The sequence below is a fragment of the Erythrolamprus reginae genome (genome assembly GCF_031021105.1).
Source record: "Erythrolamprus reginae isolate rEryReg1 chromosome 13 unlocalized genomic scaffold, rEryReg1.hap1 SUPER_13_unloc_13, whole genome shotgun sequence".
Classification (NCBI taxonomy): domain Eukaryota; kingdom Metazoa; phylum Chordata; class Lepidosauria; order Squamata; family Dipsadidae; genus Erythrolamprus; species Erythrolamprus reginae.
In genome coordinates, this window is record NW_027248440.1 from 137,977 (window position 1) to 161,683 (window position 23,707).

Below are 23,707 nucleotides of genomic sequence, written 5' to 3' on the forward strand. Positions count from 1 at the left end.
GACTTTTCCCACTGCAGTTGTTAAGTGGATCTGGCTTCCTTATTGACTTTGCTTCTTCTCCTTCTCCCTCTCCTTCTCCTCCTCCTCTTCCTCCTCCTCCTTCTTCTTCTTTTCTTCCTCCTCCTCCTTTTTTCCTCTTCCTCCTCCTCCTTGTCCTTCTTTTCTTCTTCTTCTTCTTCTTCTTCTTCTTCTTCTTCTTCTTCTTCTTCTCCTTCTCCTTCTCCTCCTTTTTCTCCTTCCTCCTCCTCCTGCTCCTTCTCCCCTTCCTCCTTCTTTTTTCCTCTTCCTCCTCCTCCTTGTCCTTCTTTTCTTCTTCTCCTTCCTTTCTTCTTCTTCCTTTCTTCTCCTTCCTTTCTTCTTCTTCTTCTTCTTCTTCTTCTTCTTCTTCTTCTTCTTCTTCTCCTTCTCCTTTTTCTCCTTCCTCCTCCTCCTGCTCCTTCTTCTCCCCTTCCTCCTTCTTTTTTCCTCTTCCTCCTCCTCTTTGTCCTTCTTTTCTTCTTCTCCTTCCTTTCTTCTTCTTCCTTTCTTCTCCTTCTTTTCTTCTTCTCCTTCCTTCTTCTTCCTTTCTTCTCCTTCCTTTCTTCTTCTTCTTCTTCTCCTCCTTTTTCTCCTTCCTCCTCCTCCTGCTCCTTCTTCTCCCCTTTCTCCTTCTTTTTTCCACTTTCTCCTCCTCCTCCTCTCCGCATATCCTCCTAGCGCTGACGATGTTACCGAGTTGGGCCATGAAACACCTGCAAGAAAACCATCAAGTTCAGGGAACCCCAAGGGCCCCCTATTTCGACCCCCCCGAGCAACCCAATTATCCTCTCTTCCATAAATAAAGCTGTCCAAAGTTCTCAGCCTCCTTCTCCCTCTTCATCCCCCAGGACTATGTCGTCCATCCTGGGAGCCTGGATTGACCTGTACCCTGAAGACTTTCAAAGCCCACCGGATTACACCTGCCTTAAGCAGATGATCAGCTACATCGGTCGCTTCATCCCTGGCTCGGATTTGGAGACTCGGGCGCGAATCCTCTACTGCAAGTTCTGGGAGAAAAAGGCCACCCAGACCGTAAATGATGGTGAGCGGCTGAGCAACGACTTCCCCAAATCTGGAGTTGGTTCTCCTACGGCAGGGACGGTGAACCTTTGTTCCCTCGGGTGCCGAAAGAGCGTGGGTGCATGCCCCAGTGCCCAGACTCATCACTCAATGCCCGGGGAGGGCGAAAACAGCTTCCCCAGCCCCCTGCTGGGCCCAGTAGACCAGAATAATAATATAAAAAAGTCAAATTGAGAGAACAAGCCAATTTCAAACTTTTCTCACCTCCCACTTGATATAGACTCAAGCTCAACCCGGATAAGACGGAGTGGCTGTGGGTTTTGCCTCCCAAGGACAATTCCATCTGTCCGTCCATTACCCTGGGGGGGGGGAATTACTGACCCCCTCAGAGAGGGTCCGCAGCTTGGGCGTCCTCCTCGATCCACAGCTCACATTAGAAAAACATCTATCAGCTGTGGCGAGGGGGGCGTTTGCCCAGGTTCGCCTGGTGCACCAGTTGCGGCCCTATCTGGACCGGGACTCATTGCTCACAGTCACTCGTGCCCTCATCACCTCGAGGTTCGACTACTGTAATGCTCTCTACATGGGGCTACCTTTGAAAAGTGTTCGGAAACTTCAGATCGTGCAGAATGCAGCTGCGAGAGCAGTCATGGGCCTACCTAGGTATGCCCATGTTTCACCATCACTCCGCAGTCTGCATTGGTTGCCGATCAGTTTCCAGTCACAATTCAAAGTGTTGGTTATGACCTTTAAAGCCCTTCATGGCATTGGACCAGAATATCTCCGAAACCGCCTTCTGCCGCACAAATCCCAGCGACCGATTAGGTCCCACAGAGTGGGTCTTCTTTGGGTCCCGTCAACTAAACAATGTCGGTTGGCGGGCCCCAGGGGAAGAGCCTTCTCTGTGGCGGCACCGGCCCTCTGGAACCAACTCCCCCCGGAGATTAGAACTGCCCCTACTCTCCCTGCCTTCCGTAAACTCCTTAAAACCCACCTTTGCCGTCAGGCATGGGGGAATTAAACATCTCCCCCTGGGCATGTTTAATTTATATATGGGATGCTTGTGTGTATGTCTGTTAGTATATGGGGTCTTTTAAATCTTTGAATTTTAAATTTGTTAGATTATTTATGATTTGTTTTCACTTGTTGTGAGACGCCCCGAGTCTTCGGAGAGGGGCGGCATACAAATCTAAGTAATAAATAAATAAATAAATAGTCTATTTGTTTACTGCCAAATCTTTTATAGTTATAGTTTATAGTTTATTAGATTTGTATGCCGTCCCTCTCCGAAGACTCGGGGTGGCTCACAACATAGATTAGATTACATTAGTTTTATTGGATTTATATGCCGCCCCTCTCCGCTAACTCGGGGCGGCTCACAACAATAGTAAAAACAATGCATAGTAACAAATCCAATGCCCATCAATCCAATTACAATTTTAAGTTAAGTTAAAAAACTTAACTGTTCGTCTGTTGCTTGATGCCCTTTTTTTTTTTTTGCTGCAGATTGGCCAATTCCCAGATGCCTACAGGGAGTGGAGGACGAGATTTGCTTGACCGACGTCAAGTTCGAATTCCAGTCTTTTTCTGTATATATGATTGCTATGCAGTTGACCCGGATGGATGCTGTAAGTCCAGCTGCAACTGAAACCAGAGATATTCATTTTTTAAAAAAAATTAAAAATATGATCTTGTGGGCAATACTCAAATCGTGTTTTAGGCGCCACAGTTCTAAGCTCTCAAGACCCAGGATAGTTAGTCTCTTTTCGTAGGGTATTCTGTTTCGAGTGGAGGAGTGAAGGGCTCTTCTGGTGAAATATCTTTGGACGTTTTCGAGAGTGTTGATGTCCGAGATATGGTATGGGTTCCAGACAGATGAGCTGTATTCAAGGATGGGTCTGGCAAAAGTTTTGTAGGCTCTAGTCAGTAGTGTGAGATTGCCTTCATCGGGTAGCCACACTCTTTTCCTGGGATTTGAACCTGGATTTGAATATTTATATATAAGTCCCGGCGGTCCTCGCATCCGTGCCTCCTTCCTTTGAAGTGATCCCTAACCTTCCCCCCTCCCCCCTGACGCAGGATCTCTTTATGAAAGTGGTGCCTTATCACTGCCTGGGCTCCATCTGGTCCAAGCGGGACAAGGAAGGGAAGGAGCATTTGGCCCCCACCATCCGGGCCACCATCGCCCAGTTCAACACCGTCACCAATTGCGTCATCGTCACCTGCCTGAAGGACAAGACGCTGAAGCCCCAGCAGAGAGCCAAAGTGCTGGAGCGCTGGATAGAAATCGCCCGGGTACGTTAGAGGATCCAACCGGCTTTCCTCTCTCTTTTCCCCACTTCGAGTCTCCTGCTCTGCGCTGGGCACCGTAGATCGGTGCAGAAAAAAACCTCTACTCCCTGCGGGAAAAACCCACCACCACCACCATCTTCCCTCGGGGTCACGCTCCCCTCTGGCATCGCGCCACGCCAGAGAGACCCGCATCACTATTGGAGAAGCACCGCCGTAGACATAAGACAGCGATCCGAGCAGCTGATTGACACCTGTCATTTTTTCCAAACCACCCCCCCTCCCCTCTGCAGTTATGCCGAATCCTGAAGAACCTCTCTTCCCTCCATGCCATCGTTTCCGGCCTCCAGAGCTACGCCATTCATAGGCTGAAGAAAACCTGGGATGAAGTATCGCGGTGAGTCCAGAGAAGAGGACAAGGCCCTGCAGATGAGCGCCTGTTATCCCCTTACCGGTTTCATGCCAACGCTTCCCAAATTTATTTACTTATTTACGATTTACTTATTTATTTACTTACTTACTTATTTATTTCATTTATTTATTAGATTTGTATGCCGCCCCTTTCCGAAGCCTCTGTGGGGCCTCCCCTAGGAATCTCTTGGGAGGAAACAGGGCTGGAAAAGTCGGGGAGAAGCCTCCGTGGGGCCTCTCTAGGAATCTCCAGGGAGGAAACAGGGCCGGAAAAGTCAGGGAGAAGCCTCTGTGGGGCCTCCCTAGGAATCTCCTGGGAGGAAACAGGGCTGGAAAAGTCGGGGAGAAGCCTCCGTGGGGCCTCTCTAGGAATCTCCTGGGAGGAAACAGGGCCGGAAAAGTCAGGGAGAAGCCTCTGTGGGGCCTCCCTAGGAATCTCCTGGGAGGAAACAGGGCCGGAAAAGTCAGGGAGAAGCCTCCGTGGGGCATCTCTAGGAATCTCCAGGGAGGAAACAGGGCCGGAAAAGTCAGGGAGAAGCCTCTGTGGGGCCTCCCTAGGAATCTCCTGGGAGGAAACAGGGCTGGAAAAGTCAGGGAGAAGCCTCTGTGGGGCCTCTCTAGGAATCTCCTGGGAGGAAACTGGGCCGGAAAAGTCAGGGAGAAGCCTCCGTGGGGCCTCTCTAGGAATCTCCTGGGAGGAAACAGGGCCGGAAAAGTCAGGGAGAAGCCTCCGTGGGGCATCTCTAGGAATCTCCTGGGAGGAAACAGGGCCGGAAAAGTCAGGGAGAAGCCTCCGTGGGGCCTCTCTAGGAATCTCCTGGGAGGAAACCGGGCATCCACCCTCCCTGTGGTTTCCCCAATTGCACGCATTGTTTGCCTTGACATTGATTCCTTTGGCGAAAAATTGCTTCTTCTTACAAACGTTTCTACTTAAGAACTTGGTCACAGAATGAATTAAGTTCGTAAGTAGAGGCGCTACTGCATAGACAAATGAAACACGCCAAATTCCATATAACATCAACGTATGCACCCAACCTGACCAAAACCTCAACCGTTAATATTAATTGTTAATATAATTAATTGTAATATTAACTCTTCCTTCCTTTCGCAGGGAAAGCCGCCGCGTCTTCCGTGAATTATCTGAAATTTTTTCGGACGATAACAATTATTCATTGAGCAGGGAGCTGCTTATTAAGGTAAAGGTCCCTCGGTTAGAATTGGTGTTTTCTCCGGAAAGTAGGGAAAAGAACGGCTTGGCCAGACCCTCAGAGGGTCGGGGCCGCCACAGAGAAGGCTCTTCCCCTGGGTCCCGCCAGACGACATTGTTTTGTCGACGGAACCCGGAGAAGGCCAACTCTGTGGGACCTAATCTGTCGCTGCGGCTCGTGCGGCAGAAGGCGGTCCCGGAGGTATTAATGGGTTTTACCTCCGATTTCTGGTCCAGAGCTGGTTCCATTCACCTTGACTTCTCTTTCAAACCCCACTTTCAGGAAGGGACCTCCAAATTTGCCACCCTGGAGATCCACTCCAAAACTGATCTGAAGCGCCTGCAGCATCAAGAAGAAATGGTGAGGACGCCACAAAATTCCCGGTTGGGCGGCATATAAATTTTATAAAACAAAATAAAGTAGATAAAATAAAGTAAAATGAAATGAAAGCAGGATGGGATCGGTCCTCTCTGGAAGGCCAAGCGCAGGAATCTCATTTAATTTATTTTAATTTATTTTATTTATTTCACTTCTAAGCCGCCCAATTCCTAGTGGACTCTGGAGGGCGTGCAGTCATAGGCGATAACAAAAGAGTAAAATACACTGCTCAAAAGAGTAAAGGGGACACTTAAACAACACAATATAACTCCAAGCAAATGAAACTTCTGTCTGGAACTGGGGAAGCATCTCGGGGGAGAAGGGAAACGTCTTTCAAGGCGGAACAAAAATGCAGCTGCCTTTTGCGAAAGCACCGTTGGGACAGCCGGGGTTTGGATTGACCGAGGATGTCCCTTTTTTTGCTGTTTCTCCTGCCTCCATTCCTCTTCCTAATTTTCCCTTTTTCCATTCCAGGGTGCAATGCAAGGCACCATTCCTTACCTGGGCACCTTCTTGACTGACCTGGTGATGCTGGACACCTTCATGAAGGATAAATTGGAGGTAGGTTCTCCTCCTAGCCTTGGGCGGCTTATAAACCAAATATTATTTTACTGAAAGAGTAGTAGATCCTTGGAACAAACTTCCAGCAGACGTGGTAGATAAATCCACAGTAACTGAATTTAAACATGCCTGGGATAAACATATATCCATCCTAAGATAAAATACAGAAAATAGTATAAGGGCAGACTAGATGGACCAGGAGGTCTTTTTCTGCCGTCAGACTTCTATGTTTCTATGTTTCTATGTTTCTAAGATTAAATTAAATTAAATGAATTAAGATCGTTCTGGTTGCCTGTCAGATTCCTCATCGTTGAAACATATTTTACTTGACTTGAACGCCTTAAAAAAAAAAAGTCTAGCCTCTGGTTGCAAATAAATACATCGCGATCCTTGCTATCTTTGCTGAGTCTGCTTTGCATCCAAATGTAATAAACTATTATTATTATTATTATTATTATTATTATTATTATTATTATTATTATTATTATTATTCAGAACATGGAATGTTAAGGATCTGGGTTCTTTCTTTCTTTTTTAGGGAAATCTAATCAACTTTGAGAAAAGAAGAAAGGTCAGTCATTTTGTTCTGTCTGGGTTTTCCCAGACCTCCACACCCACTGAAAAAACAGCCAGACACTCTGGTAAAATTCAAAAGTATTTATAACAGGAAAAAATAAGCACAAAGGAAAACCTGTCTTCACAGCAGACAGGTTTCAGATACATACAACAGGGTCCTGATGTCCAGTCAATTCCACAAGCTGCTTGCTGGCACACCCCCCCAAGGTTTCAAGAGTCCAAGGCACAAACCAGGATTGTAGCCACCAAAGTTCACAGTCAGGTCTCACAAATCTCCAAGATAAAACTCCACAAGCCAGGAAGGGAGGGGCCGCCTTTTATCCTTTCCCCAGAGCACCACACCCAAACCCAGCTGTGACCTCTAATGCTGGAAATACCTAGCCAATTGCGTTCTTCTCTCGTTTGCTCTCCTCTGTCGCATATCGATGAAGTCACTCGCATCGTCCCCCAGGGACTCCAGGCTGCTTGCTGAGGAGAGCTCCCCCTGGTGGAACTCTGGCTGTCCTTCTTCTCCAGCTTGGGATTCTGCTTCCTCGTCAGTCTGCAACTCCTGGTCCTCCGCCTCTCCCTCTGAGCTGGACACCGACAGCAAGTCAGCCATTCCCGGAGGGGTCCCAGGCTGAACCACAACACATTTGCAATTATTCCCGGATTTACGACCACAATCGAGCACTCAAAATTCCTGCTGCTAAACGAGACACTTGAGTGCTTTTTAAAAAACCCCTTTGTACAATCTTTCTTGCCACGGGCGTTAAGCGAATCCCAGATAGTAACAACGTTGTAAAGTAAACCTGTCTGCCCCATTGATATTGCTTGTCATCTGGGCCACTAAATGAATTGTCATTAGCCAAAGAACCCCCTGTATTATAATTAATAATTTAATAATAATTTATTGGATTTGTATGCCACCCCTCTCCGCAGACTCGGGGCGGCTAACAGCAATAATAAACACAACATGTACAATCCAATAATAAAAAACAACTAAAAACCCCTATTATAAAACCAAATATACACACAAACTTACCATGCATAACTTGTAATAGCCTAGGGGGAAGAGCTATCTCAACTCCCCCATGCCTGGCGGTATAAATGAGTCTTGAGTAGTTTACAAAAGACAGGGAGGGTGGGGGCAGCTCTAATCTCCGGGGGGGGGGGAGTTGGTTCCAGAGGACCGGGGCCGCCACAGAGAAGGCTCTTCCCCTGGGGCCCGCCAAACGACATTGTTTAGTCGACGGGACCCGGAGAAGGCTAACTCTGTGGGACCTTATCGGCCACTGGGATTTGTGCGGTTATCTCGAGAAAGAGGAAGGCAGCAGTTCAAAGTCAGAAATTTGGAATGACCTCTTCGCCAAAGTGATGCTGGCTTTGATTGGCGGGCGGAAATTTTCAGTAGTTTGGAGAACCGGTAGTGGAAATTTTGAGTAGCTCGGACAACGTAAATACCACTTTTGGTCGGCCCTGCCCTCATCTATTCTCTGCCTCCCGATTCCCAGCTGGTTGGGAGGAAATGGGGAGTTTGTAGCATCCGTTCCCTGCTAGGCCCACAGCATCGGCAGTTAAAAAATTTGAAACCCACCGCTATTTTCTCCCCCTTTAAACGCAAACACGCCCAAACATCTTGGTTGCTTCCTGCAGGAGTTTGAAGTAATTGCCCAGATCAAGTTGCTCCAGTCGGCTTGTAATAATTACAACTTCATTGAGAACAATCATTTCAAGACTTGGTTTCAGGAATTGGAACAGCTAAGTGAAGCCGAGAGGTAAGAAGAGGGCTCCGTTCTTCTCCCGGGCTGCAAATAGCGGTTGTATTATTTTTAAAATTGTTTTATATATATGAATGGATAGATGTGTGTGTGAGTTAAGGCTTTTTTGTTTTTATTGCTAGTATTTTTATTGCTAGTATTGCTGTCAGCCACTCAGAGTCCATTTTGGACATGGGCAATAAACAAGTCACAAAAGAAAGAAAGAAAAAAGAAAGGAAAGAAGGAAGGAAAGAAAGAAGGAAAGAAAGAAGGAAAGAAAGAAGGAAGGAAAGAAAGAAAGAAGGAAAGAAAGAAGGAAGGAAAGAATGAAAGAAAGAAAAGAATTAAAGAAAGAAGGAAGGAAGGAAAGAAAGAAAGAAGGAAAGAAAGAAAGAAAGAAGGAAAGAAAGAAGGAAAGAAAGAAAGAAGGAAAGAAAGAAAAGAAAGAAGAAAGAAAAAAGGAAAGAAGGAAAGAAAGAAGAAAGAAGGAAAGAAAGAGGGATGGAAAGAAAGGAAAGAAAGAAAGAAGGAAAGAAAGAAAGGAAAGAAAGAAAGAAAGAAAGAAAGAAAGAAGAAAGAAAATAAATTTAGGACTTCTTGTCAAGCCAAGAAATATTTTTCTTTCTTTGTATCCTGCCTGATTATTTTTGCAAATTAAGGCTGTGAACAGACCCAACACACCTTCCGCCTCTTATTTGTCCCACAACAACACGTTGAGTTGGGTTGAACTGAAGGAGAGGGATTGACCCAAAATCAAGAGAGCTGGCTTGCGTTCATAAGGCAGGGCTAGAACTCCCCGTCTCCTGGTGATTGGTCCAAACTCGCCCGGTTGGCTTTCCTGCCTAAGGCAGAACTCAACACCTCCTGGTGATTAGTTTTCTTTCATGCCTAAGGCAGGACTTGAACTCCCCATCTTCAGCTTTCTAGCCTGATGCCTTCCGCACTAGACCAAGTCTCCTGGAAGTGGCCCCGGTGCTCACTGTCCTCTCTTGCTTTTTGGTTTTCAGCTACAGCTTTTCGTGCGGTATCGAACCCTTGTCGGAAACGGCCAACAACACTGTGAAAGCCTTTAAGACCACGGGCAGCGTTAAGCCAATCAGCGAGTAAGTGGGAAGGAAGGAGGGTCTTCAACACAGGAGGGCAGCTGCCCCACCTGGTACTGCTGGAAACACGGGATCTGTTGAAAGGAGGCTTCTTCCTTCCTTCCTTCCTTCCTTCCTTCCTTCCTTCCTTCCTTCCAATTCTCATCTCCTTCCTTCTCATTCCCATCTCCTTCCTTCCTTCCTTCCTTCCTTCTAATTCCCATCTCCTTCCTTCTCATTCCCATCTCCTTCCTTCTCATTCCCATCTCCATCCTTCTAATTCCCATCTCCTTCCTTCTCATTCCCATCTCCTTCCTTCCTTCCTTCCTTCCTTCCTTCCTTCCTTCCTTCCTTCCTTCCTTCCTTCCTTCCAATTCTCATCTCCTTCCTTCTCATTCCCATCTCCTTCCTTCCTTCCTTCCTTCCTTCCTTCCTTCCTTCTAATTCCCACCTCCTTCCTTCTCATTCCCATCTCCTTCCTTCTCATTCCCATCTCCTTCCTTCTCATTCCCATCTCCTTCCTTCTCATTCCCATCTCCTTCCCATCCCCTTCCTTCCTTCCTTCCTTCTAATTCTCATCTCCTTCCTTCCCCTTCCCATCTCCTTCCTTCCTTCCTTCCCTCCCTGCAATCTATTACAGGAACATGCTCCCCACTTCTCCCGACTTTTATTTATTCTATTTTTTAAAAAAAATTCAATTCGTATGCTCCCTAGGGATTCTAGGTGGCTCTCAACCAGAAATAAAACATGCAAATAATATTAAAACCCCCTAAAACAATTTTTTTTAAAAACCCAGTCAAATCCCAAGAGTTAAAAACCACGCCCGTCATTTATGGCTGGACTTCTTTTCTCCCCGCAGCCGCCCGTCCCCCAATGGCGACGCCTGTGCCAGCAGCAGCTCTCGCTTCAATTGGGTCAATTCTGTCGGCAGCTCGTTAGCCTGTACCAGCAACTCTGTCCTGGAAGAGATGAAGCCCATCGATGAGTCCGAGTTGCCTGATTGGGTCCAGGAGAAAAAGGTACAGGACCCTGCCTCCCTGGGGGGATGGCAAGGGGGTCCCATTTCAAGGGGGGGTGAGCATAAGAGGGCTTTGATGCGTGGGGGTGGTGGTTTAGAGCAACCAGGGAAATGAGAACGCGGAGATGATGGTCTTCTTGGTGCTTTGAGAAGATACGATGGGCCAGAAGTCGCATGGGGTAGGAGATAATAGAAGATGTTTGGCCCTAGCATTTTAGACTTATATACCGCTTTGTGGTGCTTTACAGCCCTCTCTAAACAGTTTTTACAGAGGGTCAGCGTAATTGCCCCCAACCATCTGGGTCCTCATTTGACCCCCTTAGAAGGATGGAAGGCTGAGTCAACCTTGAGCCTGGTGAGGATTGAAGTGCTGGCAGTGGGAAGGAAGGGAAGGGAAGGAAGGAAGGAAGGAAGGAAGGAAGGAAGGAAGGAAGGAAGGAAGGGCAATAGCACTGAGATTTATAGACCCTAGTGCTCTTACAGCCCTCTCTAAGCGGTTTAGAGAACCAGCCTCTTGCCCCCAACAATCTGGGTCCTCATTTGACCCACCTCGGAAGGATGGAAGGCTGAGTCAACTTTGAGCCTACTGAGATTCGATCTGCCAAACGGCTGGCAGCCAGTGATCAGCAGAAGTAGCTTGCAGTACTGCACTTGCCACCGAGGTGCAACATTTAGAGACCGTTTGGAGAGTCCATCTCCAAAACTATCTGATTTGGCCTGTCAGTCACCAGCCCCTCCCGCAGCCAAACCAGAGGAGGAGGTGGGAGAGTCAGGTCAGCATCAGGGCAAAGTGAGAGGGAATGGAGCTGGCACAGGGAGAGAGAGGGGGGGCAGGGGGGGGAGATGAAGAGAGAGGGGGAGAGGGGGATGGAAGGAGAGAAGGAGGGAGAGAGGGAGTGGAGAGAGAGATGAAAAGAGTGGGAGAGAGGGAGAGGGGGATAGAAGGAGAGAGAAGGAGGGAGAGATGGAGAGGTGGGAGAGAGAGATAAAGAGACAGAGGGGGGAAGAGAGAGGAAGAGAGAGAGGGAGGGGGAGAGATATGAAGAGAGAGAGGGAGAGAGAGATGAAGAGAGTGTGGGAGAGGGGGATAGAAGGAGAGAGGAGGAGGGAGAGAGTGAGATGAAGAGAGAGATGAAGAGAGAGTGGGAGAGAGGGAGAGTGTGGAGAGAGAGATGAAGAGAGAGAGAGGGAGGGGGGAGAGAGAGAAGTAGGGAGAGGGAGGGAGGGAGGGGCAAAGCCTGGGCTGTCCATCAGCTCTCAGACGGACAAAAGCCCCCAGTTCTGGAAATGGCGAATGAGCAAGAGGAACAGCTGGGTCCTGTGCCTGATACACAGAAAGCAGAGGAGAGGAGAGCAGTGGAAATCTATGAGCTGGTCCTCGGGACAGAAAAGCCACCGCTGCTAGCGAAATCCCTACCGTAGCCCTGGGGATAAAAAGCAGCAGTGATTAAATGTAGCAGATAACTATTCATCTTCCGGACAGATTTGTTAAAATGCAGAGAGAGAAACATTTTTTGCCGAATCTTGAGTTCAGGGGGGTTGGCCGTGTTTGGGGAACTACGTCAGAAGGCCACCTTCTCAACGTCTTCCTTTGGACCATGGTGGGGTCCCTGTTGTCGTAAGCACCCCAAAGATGTCTCCCAGCGAGGACAAAGGATAAGATAGGCAGATCTCATTGATTGGATAGTCAACGTCGTCTTTCCGTTTCTCTAGGACGGGGAATCTCCCTCAACCTCCTCCGTGGATACATCGGGTCTCGGCTCAAGTTCAAGCCACGAATCCTCCCAGCCGGCGACGTTAGCCGTTGCACAACAAACGTTCGTCTCGACCATTGCCGGCAAAACCTTCTCGTTGCCTTTGTCCAAGCAGCAGTCCAACGATTGTTGTATCATCCGAGTCAAATTGGGGACGGATAATGGAAACATGTATCAAAGTATTTTGGTAGGTCTTCTGTCGTGCGCCGTAGCCAGTCGGCAATTAGCCCCGAATTAAAACTCAAAAAACAAAGGTTCCAATGGAACAAGACCGTGCCCAGGTGGCCCCAGTTTATCAGGCTCAAGAGGGCCTGCGAGCCCACCACAACATTAGGTGCCCCAAAGCTTTGCTGGAGGCGAGAAGGTTGGGATAATAATCTCGTCTCTGTCTGTAGATGAGACTTGAACCTAATGAGCATCGGTGTGGAACCGCACCTAGTGAAAATCGTGTCTTTTTTGCACAACCACAGAGACACGGCCTCTTGCTGTTCTCAAGATAATGTTTGTGCTCGGAGTTAAGCTGTGGTGGCCTTTCATGACCCAACTGGGTAACTTCATCAGTGTTAGAAGGGAATGGGACTTTGTTAAGATTCACAGAAGCTCTGAGCTTACTGGTTCTCTTGCAGATGTTTCATGGCCCAACTAGGGAACAACATCAGTGCTAGAGGGAGTGAGATTGGGAGGAGGAGGAGGACTGGAGGGGTCCTTGGTGCTCTCTGAGCTTGGTGGATTTCTTTCAGACATTTTGCGACCCAACTGGGTAACATCATCAGCGCAACTATTAGAGAGCATAGCGACCGCCTTAACGGTGGAATGAAGGGAACTTGGCTTGGCTTCACTCTGGGCCTTTTTAAAATACCTCTCTTCCAGGTGAGCAACCAGGAAAAAGCCCCAGCGGTGATTCGTAAAGCTATGGACAAACACAACCTGGACGAAGATAAGCCAGAGAATTATGAACTTTCCCAGATCATCTCAAAGAAGAGAGGTACTGAAAGTTGCGTATTGGATTCTCCGATTTTATTTTAGCGCTATTTATTTACTGTGTAGATTAATTGTATGTCCAGTTTGGAGGTCTTACCTACAAAAAGATGTGGATCAAATTGAACGGGTCCAAAGACGGGCTACAAAAATGGTGGGAAGGTCTTAAGCATAAAACTTATCAGGAAAGACTATCTATCTATCTATCTATCTATCTATCTATCTATCTATCTATCTAATCTATCTAATCTATCTATCTATCTATCTATCTATCTAATCTATCTAATCTATCTATCTATCTATCTATCTATCTATCTAATCTATCTAATCTATTTTATCTACCTATCTATCTAATCTATCTATCTATCTATCTAATCTATCTATCTATCTATCTTATCTATCTATCTATCTATCTATCTAATCTATCTATCTAATCTATCTATCTATCTATCTATCTATCTAATCTATCTATCTATCTATCTAATCTATCTAATCTATCTAATCTATCTATCTATCTATCTATCTATCTATCTATCTATCTATCTATCTATCTAATCTATCTAATCTATTTTATCTATCTATCTAATCTATCTATCTAATCTATCTATCTATCTATCTATCTATCTATCTATCTATCTAATCTATCTATCTATCTATCTTATCTATCTATCTATCTATCTATCTATCTACCTACCTACCTACCTATTAATTAGTTCAACTTCTATGCCGCCCAATCCGACTCAGGGCAGCTTACAACAGTATAAAATACAACAATAAAAAAGAAGAAGTCAAACATAAAACTGAATGATAAAACCATTAATTAAAACCCTAATAACCTAAAAAAAATGAACCCAACATGCGTACTAAACATATAATTAATGAACTCCATCTGTCTAGTCTGGAGGACAGAAGGGAAAGAGGGGACACGATCGAAACATTTAAATATGTCCAAGGGTTAAATAAGGTTCAGGAGGGAAGTGTTCTTAATAGGAGAGTGGACACAAGAACAAGGGGGCACAATCTGAAGTTAGTTGGGGTTAGTCTGAAGCAACGTGAGAAAATATTATTTGACTGAAAGAGTAGTAGATCATTGGAACAAACTTCCAACTCCCCCCAGATATCAGAGTTGCCCCCACCCTCCTTGCCTTTCGTAAGCTCCTTAAAACCCACCTCTGTCGTCAGGCATGGGGGAATTGAGACTTTCCCTCCCCCTAGGCTTATAAAATTTATGCATGGTATGTTAGTATGTATGATTGGTTTCTAAATTGGGGTTTTAAATTAACTTAAACTTAAATATTAGATTTGTTTACATTGTATTATTGCTGCTGTGAGCCGCCCCGAGTCTGCGGAGAGGGTCGGCATACAAATCTGATGAATAAATAATAAATAATAAAATAAATAAGCAGACGTGGTTGGTAAATCCACAGTCACTGAATTGAAACATGCCTGAGATAAACATAGATCCATCCTAAGATAAAATACAGGAAGTCGTATCAGGGCAGACTAGATGGACCAGGAGGTCTTTTCCTGCCGTCAACAGTGTTCCCTCTAATTTTTTGGGGGGTGGGCGGAATAGTATAGTGTCTGAGCGGCAGTCCCTTTGGGACTGGGCAGCACAGAAATAATAAACAAACATACAAACAAACAAATAAAAAACCCACCCTGTTTTGCCTCAGAGATTTTCAAAATAAAATACTGTACAGTACTGTGTGTCTATAACAGTGAGCTCATAATAGGGCAACTCTATCAATATCAAAATGCCACTTAAATAGTTGAGCTAGTTTCAAACTAGATTTTGATTTTCTTTCTCTCTTCCTTACTCCCATTCTGTTTCTCTCTCTTCCTCTCTCTCTCCTTCCCTCTCACTCTTTCCCTCTCGGCTTCTGGGCAGGTTTGGAAAACTCTGAGTTGATGATGATTTTTAAGTGAGCGATTGCTCACTGCTCAGCTTAGAGGGAACTATGGCCGTCAATCTTCTAGGTTTCTATAAATGCTAATGCTATTGCTGCTGGGGCTAGGGTTAGCGATGTGGAGTAGGGAATCATTTCTTTTTTCTTTCTCCCTCTTCCCCCTAGAGTTCGTCATCCCCAACAATGCCAACGTTTTCTATGCCATGAAGCCAAAGGGCACTTGCAACTTCATCCTCAAGAAGCGCGTCCCCGGCCGGGTGACCGCCATGAAGCAAGATTCCAGCTTCACGCTTCCCAGGATGAAGAAGAGGGGCTGGAAGATCGCCAAAGGCATCTTCTAATCCCCCTCCCCCTGACGCCAGGTTGCGCTCCCGCACACACACACAAAAGCACCCCGGGGCCTTTCCATCTTTTTTTGTTGTTGTTGTTGTTGTACTGTTGTATTGTTTATTCCCTTTTTTAAATGTAAATAACTAATAAAGTATTTTTCAAAATAAATAAATAAAACCATTGCTTTCTTTCCAAAACAGGAGCTTTGATTTCTTGTGGATTCAAAGGAAGCTTTCTCTTCGTAGACTTCTGTGCTAATTGGGTCAATGCACATGCTATTTATTGCCCATAAAGGGTACATTAAATCATTCCCAGTCGCTTTATTTAAACTCAAGCAGGAAAGGGAAGAAAGAAATTACTACACTATATATAAAAAAACCCATAAAACAAACCAAGGGTAAGAGTAAAAAGGTAAAGGAACGACAACATTTGCATTGTAGCAGTGAGAGAGCATCTGGATCAGAGCCAGCTGTAGTCTAAGCAATCCATTAGGATGGGAAAGGGATAAGGAAACACGGACAGGGATAGTTGTAAGTCTCAGGCAATCAGGAGCAAAGGGTGCTTTCAGTCTCCTTTTAAATCAGGCGCTTCTAATATTGCTGCTGAATTTCTTGAACTTGGAGAGGAGGGGTTACATTCGGCCCATGCAAAAATTCAGAGACGCTTTCTCTCTCGCCATGCTGGCCTACTAGGGATTTCAGCAATGTTCTGGGGAGCGTTTGTTCCTGGCAAAGGGATTGTATTGTTCAGGACTCGTACAATAGTGCCAAGAGCCTCCGATAAGTCCCGAAAAGAGGTGCCGCTCAACCCATTCAGGGTAGAAGCTTGGGTTAATTGGAGCTCTTCACGGACTGTATCCAGCTCAGCTTTCAACATGGTACAGCCCACACAGGGGGGTAGCATCCTGGAACCGGCCCCACCGTCTTGGGCTGTGTCACCACTGCTATTTCCACTCCAGGGAGAATCCAGTAAAATCTCAATGCTGTCACTAAAGGAAGGTCTGTCTACGTCAGGAGACCCATGGCCATCGTGGCCCGGTTGGGGGCTGGACCCAGTTGCATCCTTGCCAAAAGCCAGCTGAGATGACCCAAGACTAGCCGATGCTTTCTGCTCCGGCAGAATCCCGTTCACGGCTTCGGAAACTCGCCCCCTGCCTTTAACCTTAGCTTCTTTTTCCGTCTGGTTTTCCCCGGCCACTTTATAACTGGGAACGGACCTTCCGCGCCCCTTGGCTTTCCCATCTTTCTTTCCCGGCACAGAGGTGGGCATTTCTTTGGCTTTCTTTCTAGTTTCGGCCATTTCTTGCTCTTCTACGCTATTGTTCAGCTTCATCTGCTTGGCAGCCGCCCCACCGTGTTCGCCATCCTGTTTGGGCACAATCTGCTCCTTCGGGTCTGATCTGGCTCTCTTCCTCAGCTGGAGATGTGTTTCTGTACCTAATAAGCCAACCTTCCTAGGATTTTCTCGATTGTCTTTTATGCAAGGTTGTCTCTGATCCACATTCAAGTCTTCTTGAGGAGAATCTACAATCATGTTATCTGAGGTAACACGTTCTTGGTCCCGTTGCCTCTTGGACTCAAAATGGAGCTGGAATCTCTCTGCCAGGGCCACCGCTTCCTTGCCGTTTTCCGGCTGGCATTCACGTACCAAGGTCTGGATCTCCTCAGGGAGTATCTTCAGGAACTGCTCAACCACCAGCAGCTCCATAATTTCCTCTTTGCTACGCGCTTCTGGCCGTAACCACTGCTGGGAAAGCCGCCACAGACACCTGTAGGCTTCCTGGGGCCCGTGGGCCTCCTGATAACGGAACTGCCTGAAAGACTGTCGGCGGGTCTCCAGGTCTACGTCTGTTTCAAGCGCTTTGGCGCAATTGCTGGCACACAGATACTGGGCCTTGTTGCGGAGCTGGTCCCTGCCTTGCTGCTGAGAACTCTGGTACGAGTCGCATAATGGGTTCAAAAGTGAGAGATGGGCCTCTGCGGTATCACCTTTCCCCATGGCTCTCAGGTGCCCTGCAACGAAAGGGAGCCTTGGGCCTGGCAGCATCTCCTGACAGTGGCCTGTAGGAGGCTGCTGGGACAAGAGCCACCTCAGTATCTCTTCGGCGGTCCAATACTGCACCTCAGGAGGCACCTTAACTCTTCCCCCGAGGCCTTCTTTCACTGCCAGCCTGTTTAGACTCTTCCCAGGCAGGTCGGACTGCATTATCTGTTCCAACAAGGCCTGTAGGGTTGAGCTAGGCCCCGCAGCCTTTCCCGATCCGTTCTTGGCGGACGAGGCCTGCAATGGATTAGCGCAGGCAAGAGAGGCAGGGCTGTCAGGGGATCGCTGAGTCAGGGCCTGGATCAGCTCAGTTTGCTTCTGGAAAAGTTTCTCAAAGAGCTGGGCCTGGAACTCCCGATCCTCGCGTCGCATCTCCTTGTCGTACTGGATGAACTCGGCTAAGCTCTGTTTCTCCTCAGCTTGGAGGGCTGCCTGTTTCTGCATTCTCTGCGGCTCCGGCGGATGGGAACGGCTGCACCTCTGGCCGGCGCCCCTCATCTGCCCGTCCCCCTGAACTTTTTGTTTACGAGTTCGAAGATGGGGACGCTGGTCAAGCATGGAGATGAGCTGCCTGGGTGGAGGCTGGATCTCCATTAGCATAGGAGAGGCCACATCCAGCTCAGGTGAGATTTCATCTTCAGATTCCTCTTCCTTCACCTGAACTGGAATGACTTGGATCTCACGAAAAGCCTCATGAGCCTCTGCCTGGGTGTAGCTGAATTCATCGGTCCCTTGGCTTTCGGAGGCCGCAGTCTGGGACAGCCAGTGCCCCGAAGCCTGGGATGCCCAACGCTCAGAGGTCCCCCAGGTCTCAGAGATGGAGAGGCCTTCCGCTCTGTCTGCAGCCACACCGGACCCTTCACCAGCCTCAGAGGGAAAACCAGGCCTGCAGTTTATATACTGGGTCATGATCTGGTCAATTTCATCATAGAAGGGGCATTTGATCGGCGGCCGCCCCACCGAGTTGTTTTCCTTAGCCTTGCGGTAAGCCACTTTCAAGCCTTTCATTTTCTCGCGACATTGGTCGCCGGTCCGATAAATGCCCATTTCGGCCAGGTGCTGAGAAATGCCATCGTAGACTGCACGGTTCCTCCCGTGGGAGCTAAGGTCGTGAGTGACCGCGGCCTCAGTCCAGAGGGCAAGGAGCACCTTGATGTGCTCTGCTGGCCAGCTAGCTGCCCGTTCTTGTGGTCTATCCCGCCTCATTTCTACCAAGGAAAACCCGAAATGTCTCGTGGGCAGGTTATACCGCAGGCCCGCAGAAGTCTAAACACAAGCAATACAGGTACAAGGAAGGACATGTAATAGGTCTGAATTTCAAAATTCCCAATTTCTGTGCTGCCTCGTAGATGATCCTTCAGTCTCCTCCATATGCCATTTGTGCAGAGAGTGCAGATTACAAAACTTCCAAAATCTAGGACTCTAAAACTCTGAACGGCAACAATAGCTGCATCTTCCCACATGTATTGGGTGCAGAGGGTAAGTCACAGCTCACGAGAGAAGGCAGAACACTTCATTTCCTATTCTGATCGGGCAGGAGCCACAACAGGAAAGGTGCCCCTCAATGAGACGTTAAACCAAAGCCGGACTACAACTCCCGTGAGCCTCTTTCTCTCTTCTCGGGGCCTTTCCATCTTAAGTATGTGTGTGTGTTTGACAACAACGAAGCCCCTAGTTGCGTAACCTTGGCTGTTGGCCAACGTGACGTTGGGTGACGTCTTAACAACAAGCTCCCACGGCTTTATGAGCAAGTGGGATGCGTTGGCAGAAATGGGTGCTCATGTTTTAATAGGTTCGGTTCCGCTGGGAGGAGTTTTAGCCTCTCTTTTTTTTTGGAAACAAAACAAAAAACCACAAACGGAAAAAACAAAAAAATACATATTTTTCTCAAGATCTAAGGATTCCACAGCCCGCGGCTGCGTTGAATTTCCCCCTGTCCACCGTTTCTGCCTTATCTTCCACTGACCAGCAAAAGGCTTTTTTCTGGTGCTTTGAGGCAGTTAGTGGTGTTTTGTTTTCTTTAGTTTTGTTGACCGGTTGTCAAACTCTCTGTTGACACGTTACGATTTAAAAAAAACAAAAAACAAAAAACCCAAAAAAACTCCCCCAAAAACCAAAACCAAAAAAAGCCCCCCAATCCACTTAGTTTTTGTATGTAAGTAAAATTTGTGCAGTGTGGAAGAATTGCCAGTGGGAGGATGAAACAACAATGTTTTAAAGTGAGGCTGCCCCTCTCCACCATGAACACCTGCCAGTTTTTTTTAGTGTAGGCGACAAAGACCTCAGCCTGACTAAATTATTATTATCATCTGGCCTTTCTCATTTTCTCTTTGAGAAATACCTGCACCAAGGATGTAACAGCACTGGTTAGTGGTGTTTGGTTTTGTTTAGTCTCTCTTCGCTTCCCCTCTCTTCGCTTCCCCTCTCTTCGCTTCACTTTGTTTTTGATTGTTTTGTTTTGTTTTGTTTTGTTTGGTTTGGGTTTTTTTTGTTTTGTTTTGTTGACCAGTTGTCAAACCCTCTGTTGACACTTCAGGATTTAAAAAAAAAAAAAAAAAAACCCAAAAAAACAAAAAAAATCTTATGTACATATGTATGTAAATAGTTTTTTTTAATAAAAAAACAAAAAACCCAAAAAAACTTCTTTTGTATATATGTACATATGTATGTATGTAAATATGTATGTATGTAAATATGTATGTATGTAAATATGTATGTATGTAAATATGTATGTATGTAAATATGTATGTATGTAAATATGTATATATGTAAGTATGTATGTATGTAAATATGTGTGTATGTAAATATAATTTACAAAAAAAACACAAAAAAAAATCCTTAGCATTTGCGCAGATATTTGTCATCAAAATTTGTGCATTGTGCGAAGAATTGACAGTGGGAGGAGGAAACAACCGCATTTTAAAGTGTGTGGCTGCCCCTCGCCACAATTGACACCTGCCACTTTTGTAGTGTTGGCCTCCAGATAGTTAACATCTCTAATTTTTTAAAATTATTATTATCATCTGGTCTTTTTTATTTTCTTTGAGAAATACCTGCACCAGGATCTACCAGCACTGGTTAGCGGTGTTTTGTTTCGCTTTCCTTCGCTTTCCTTCGCTTTCCTTTGCTTTCCTTCGCTTTGCTTTGCTTTGCTTCGTTTCGTTTTGTTGTTTGTTTGTTTTGTTGTTTTGTTGTTTTTTGTGTTTTGTTTTGTTTCGTTCTTTGCTTTCCTTTCCTTTGCCTAAACAAAAAACCCCCACAAAACCCCCTTAGCTTTTGTACAGACATACGTACATCAAAATTGTGCAATGTGCGAAGAATTGACAGTGGGAGGAAGAAACAAGAGCGTTTTAAAGTGTGAAGCTGCCCCTCGCCACAATGGACACCTGCCACTTTTTTAGTGTTGCCGACAGAAACTTCAGTCTGACCATTTCTGTGACTGATGTGCGCCATTGTTATTTTTATTCTGGTTTTGTTTTGTTACCCAAAAAAAGCCTCATCCAGAATTGACCCACAACACAATTTCTCTGAATTTACGAATTCCCTCGATATTTATTGTTTGTAAATAGCCCGGTTGGCTTTATACATTTTATTAAACTTCATCAATAAAATGTTTCTCTAAAGTTCCCTTTCGTTTTCTGTTGTTGAAAGGGTTTTCGGGCATGCGGCGTGGACTTGGGGGGAAGTTTAGGTGTGAAAGGGAGGGAGGATGTAGAAACCGTGTTTTTAACCCGTCCTTCCTCCGAGAGTTTCTCGGTTTGAGCACAGGCTTTTCTCGAGGGGCAAGTGTTCTGTCTGGGTCACTCCGAAAGCTATGACCAACCCAAAAAGATAAGCCAGACACACCGGTTGAATCCAAACACAGTTTTCTAATGGTAAAGAGAAAAGAAGCCAACAGGAAATGTCCTTACAGGTCAGGAAAGCACTGGAACTCCAAATAGATACATATAGATATATTAAGATACATAAGATCCAGATTAGAAACACAGGATCCTTGATGCCAAACGAGGCTGTTGAACTAACAGACACAAACCTCCCACCGTCGGCGGGAGGCCTGAAGCACGGGGGTTGGACCGTCCCGCTCGATGGACTTCCCTGGCCAACAGCCTCGCCTCTATTGCCAGGCAATGCTGCTCCAAAGCGTCCAGAGTCCCGGGCAGCACCTCATGCACCAGCTCATCCAGCATGTTGTCTGATAACCCATCCGGAAAGGCCTCGAGCAGGGCAGCCTCATTCCATTGGACCTGCCCAGCCAGGGACCGAAATTCAGCCATGTATTCCGCCAGGAGGTGCGAACCCTGGCGCAGTTGCTTCAGTGCCCGCATGGCCGTCTGCTCTTGCACCGGGTCAGTGAATTGACAACGCAGCTGGTCACAGAAAGCTGCAAAATTCTGGAGCAGAGGGTCATCTCGATCCAGGTAAGGTGCCACCCACGACGCTGCAGGGCCAGCCAACAAACTACAAAGAAACACCACCTTGTGGTCATCTCCAGGAAAGTGCACCGTCTGTGCATTAATGAACAGCTGCACTTGACTCAGGAAAGCAGAAAACATCTGCCTGTCCCCCCAGAACTTCTCTGGCATTGCCACGAAACATTTCCTCCTCGGCAAAGGCGCTGGAGGAGGTAGCACGGGTGGCGCCTGGGGTGGGGCCAGGTGGTGGGACAAATCATCCACCTGGCGTTTGTAACACTAGGACCGTCTGGGCCAAATGCGCAATTTCCCTGCGCAACTCCTCAAACACGGCCTGCATGTCAGCTGCAGAAACTGCCATGGTTTAAGGCAAAAACAGGAACCCAAAAAGCAAAAATGCCAAACAAAGAACAGGCAGCAGGTAGCAGGGGGAAAAACAACAACACCCCAAACTGTGAACAAGGTGTGTCTGGTGGTTGGTGGAGTGTTATACTGTTCTGCCTGGGTCACTCGGAAGCTATGACCAACCCAGAAAGATAAGCCAGACACACCGGTTGAATCCAAACACAGTTTTATAATGGTAAAGAGAAAAGAAGCCAACAGGAAATGTCCTTACAGGTCAGGAAAGCACTGGAACTCCAAAAGAAACACGAAAGCAATGGTTCATACAGAAAAACAGGGTCCTTGATGCCAAACGAGGCTGTTGAACTAACAGACACAAACCACCCACCAGTCTTCAAGGCTGCTGGGCCACGAGCCAGGAACAAAAACGCTGAGAGACAACGCAGATAACACCAACTCCCCTTTGATAACACTCCACGCTGCCGAAAGGGTCCGCATGCCTTATAAACCCTTCCCTGCTCATGAGGACCGCACCCAACCCCCAGGTGCTCCTCATTCAGCGCTGATCATATCTACGCAGTTGAGTGTCTCCTTTGATCTAGGCGTCTCTGTCGCATACTAATGATTAGATTAGATTAGATTTATTGGATTTATATGCCGCCCCTCTCCGCAAACTCGGGGCGGCTCACAACAATAATAAAAACAGTACATAGTAATAAAGCCAATGCCCACCAATCTAATGACAATTTTAAATTAAAAAATTCATAAAACAATCCCAATATATATAAAAAACAGGCACACAGTCAATCAATCAAACGGCAAAACAGCATGGGCAAGGGGGAGATGTTTTAGTTCCCCCATGCTTGATGACAGAGGTGGGTTTTAAGGAGTTTACGAAAGGCAGGGAGGGTGGGGGCAATCCTAACTTCAGGGGGGAGCTGGTTCCAGAGGGCCGGAGCCCCCACAGAGAAGGCTCTTCCCCTGGGTCCCGCCAGATGACATTGTTTAGCCGACGGGACCCAAAGAAGGCCGACTCTGTGGGACATAACTGGTCGCTGGGATTCGTGCGGCAGGAAGCGGTCCCGAAGATATTCTGGTCCGGTGCCATGAAGGGCTTGATAGCTTGTGCTTCATCATCCAGGGACTCCAGAGAATCCAAGCTACTTGCTTGAGAGAGCCCTTCCCCAGGGCTCCCAGGCCTTGCTTCATCGTCACTTTCTTGACTGCTGTCTCCACTGTCTCCCCTCCGCTCTCAGACTCCCCCGGGCATGGAGCCAGCAGAGACGCAGCTGGTCTTTGATCTGGCTCAGGCTGAACCACAACAGCAATGCATTTAGCTATTGCGGGAAATGTTTGTATGACTGTTGTGTAGCGGGAAGCCAGCGGAAGAGAACAAGCAGCGCAAGCAGTGGTTGGTAGAAGGTTAGGGAGGCGAAGGGCAGGAACGCTGCTGCCCTGCGTCGCGAAATCGTTTTAGTTTATGGAGAGGAGATAACATCAAGGCAGCATCTTCACGATGAGAAGATACATTAAGGGAGGGTAGTCCTTTCGGAACCGTGTCCCCATCTGACTGCACTAGCAATTTGTATATATTAGTTGCTTGCGCCTTTATCCCCTCACTTTTTTCTCTTATTATTT

The 23,707-nt window shown here is 46.9% G+C and overlaps 1 protein-coding gene across 1 annotated transcript; it reads left to right on the forward strand.

Moving 5' to 3' along the window:
• Window positions 1-872: 872 nt before the first annotated feature.
• Window positions 873-15,449, forward strand: LOC139155147 (ral guanine nucleotide dissociation stimulator-like). Its single transcript, XM_070730230.1, has 14 exons — window positions 873-1,060; window positions 2,545-2,666; window positions 3,118-3,333; window positions 3,621-3,724; window positions 4,850-4,934; window positions 5,229-5,306; window positions 5,799-5,885; window positions 6,424-6,456; window positions 8,097-8,218; window positions 9,208-9,303; window positions 10,142-10,301; window positions 12,014-12,241; window positions 12,925-13,039; window positions 15,108-15,449. Exons 1-14 carry the CDS (start codon window positions 952-954, stop codon window positions 15,281-15,283), a joined length of 1,731 nt encoding a protein of 576 aa, XP_070586331.1. The 5' UTR covers window positions 873-951; the 3' UTR covers window positions 15,284-15,449.
• Window positions 15,450-23,707: the final 8,258 nt, after the last annotated feature.

Excerpts from the sequence above, each read along its gene's own strand:
- LOC139155147 (XM_070730230.1), top strand. The coding sequence starts at position 952 with ATGATCAGCTACATCGGTCGCTTCATCCCTGGCTCGGATTTGGAGACT. Across the intron at positions 5,307-5,798 it reads TGCAGCATCAAGAAGAAATG|GGTGCAATGCAAGGCACCAT; the intron begins GTGAGGACGCCA and ends TTTCCATTCCAG. Across the intron at positions 9,304-10,141 it reads AGCGTTAAGCCAATCAGCGA|CCGCCCGTCCCCCAATGGCG; the intron begins GTAAGTGGGAAG and ends TTCTCCCCGCAG.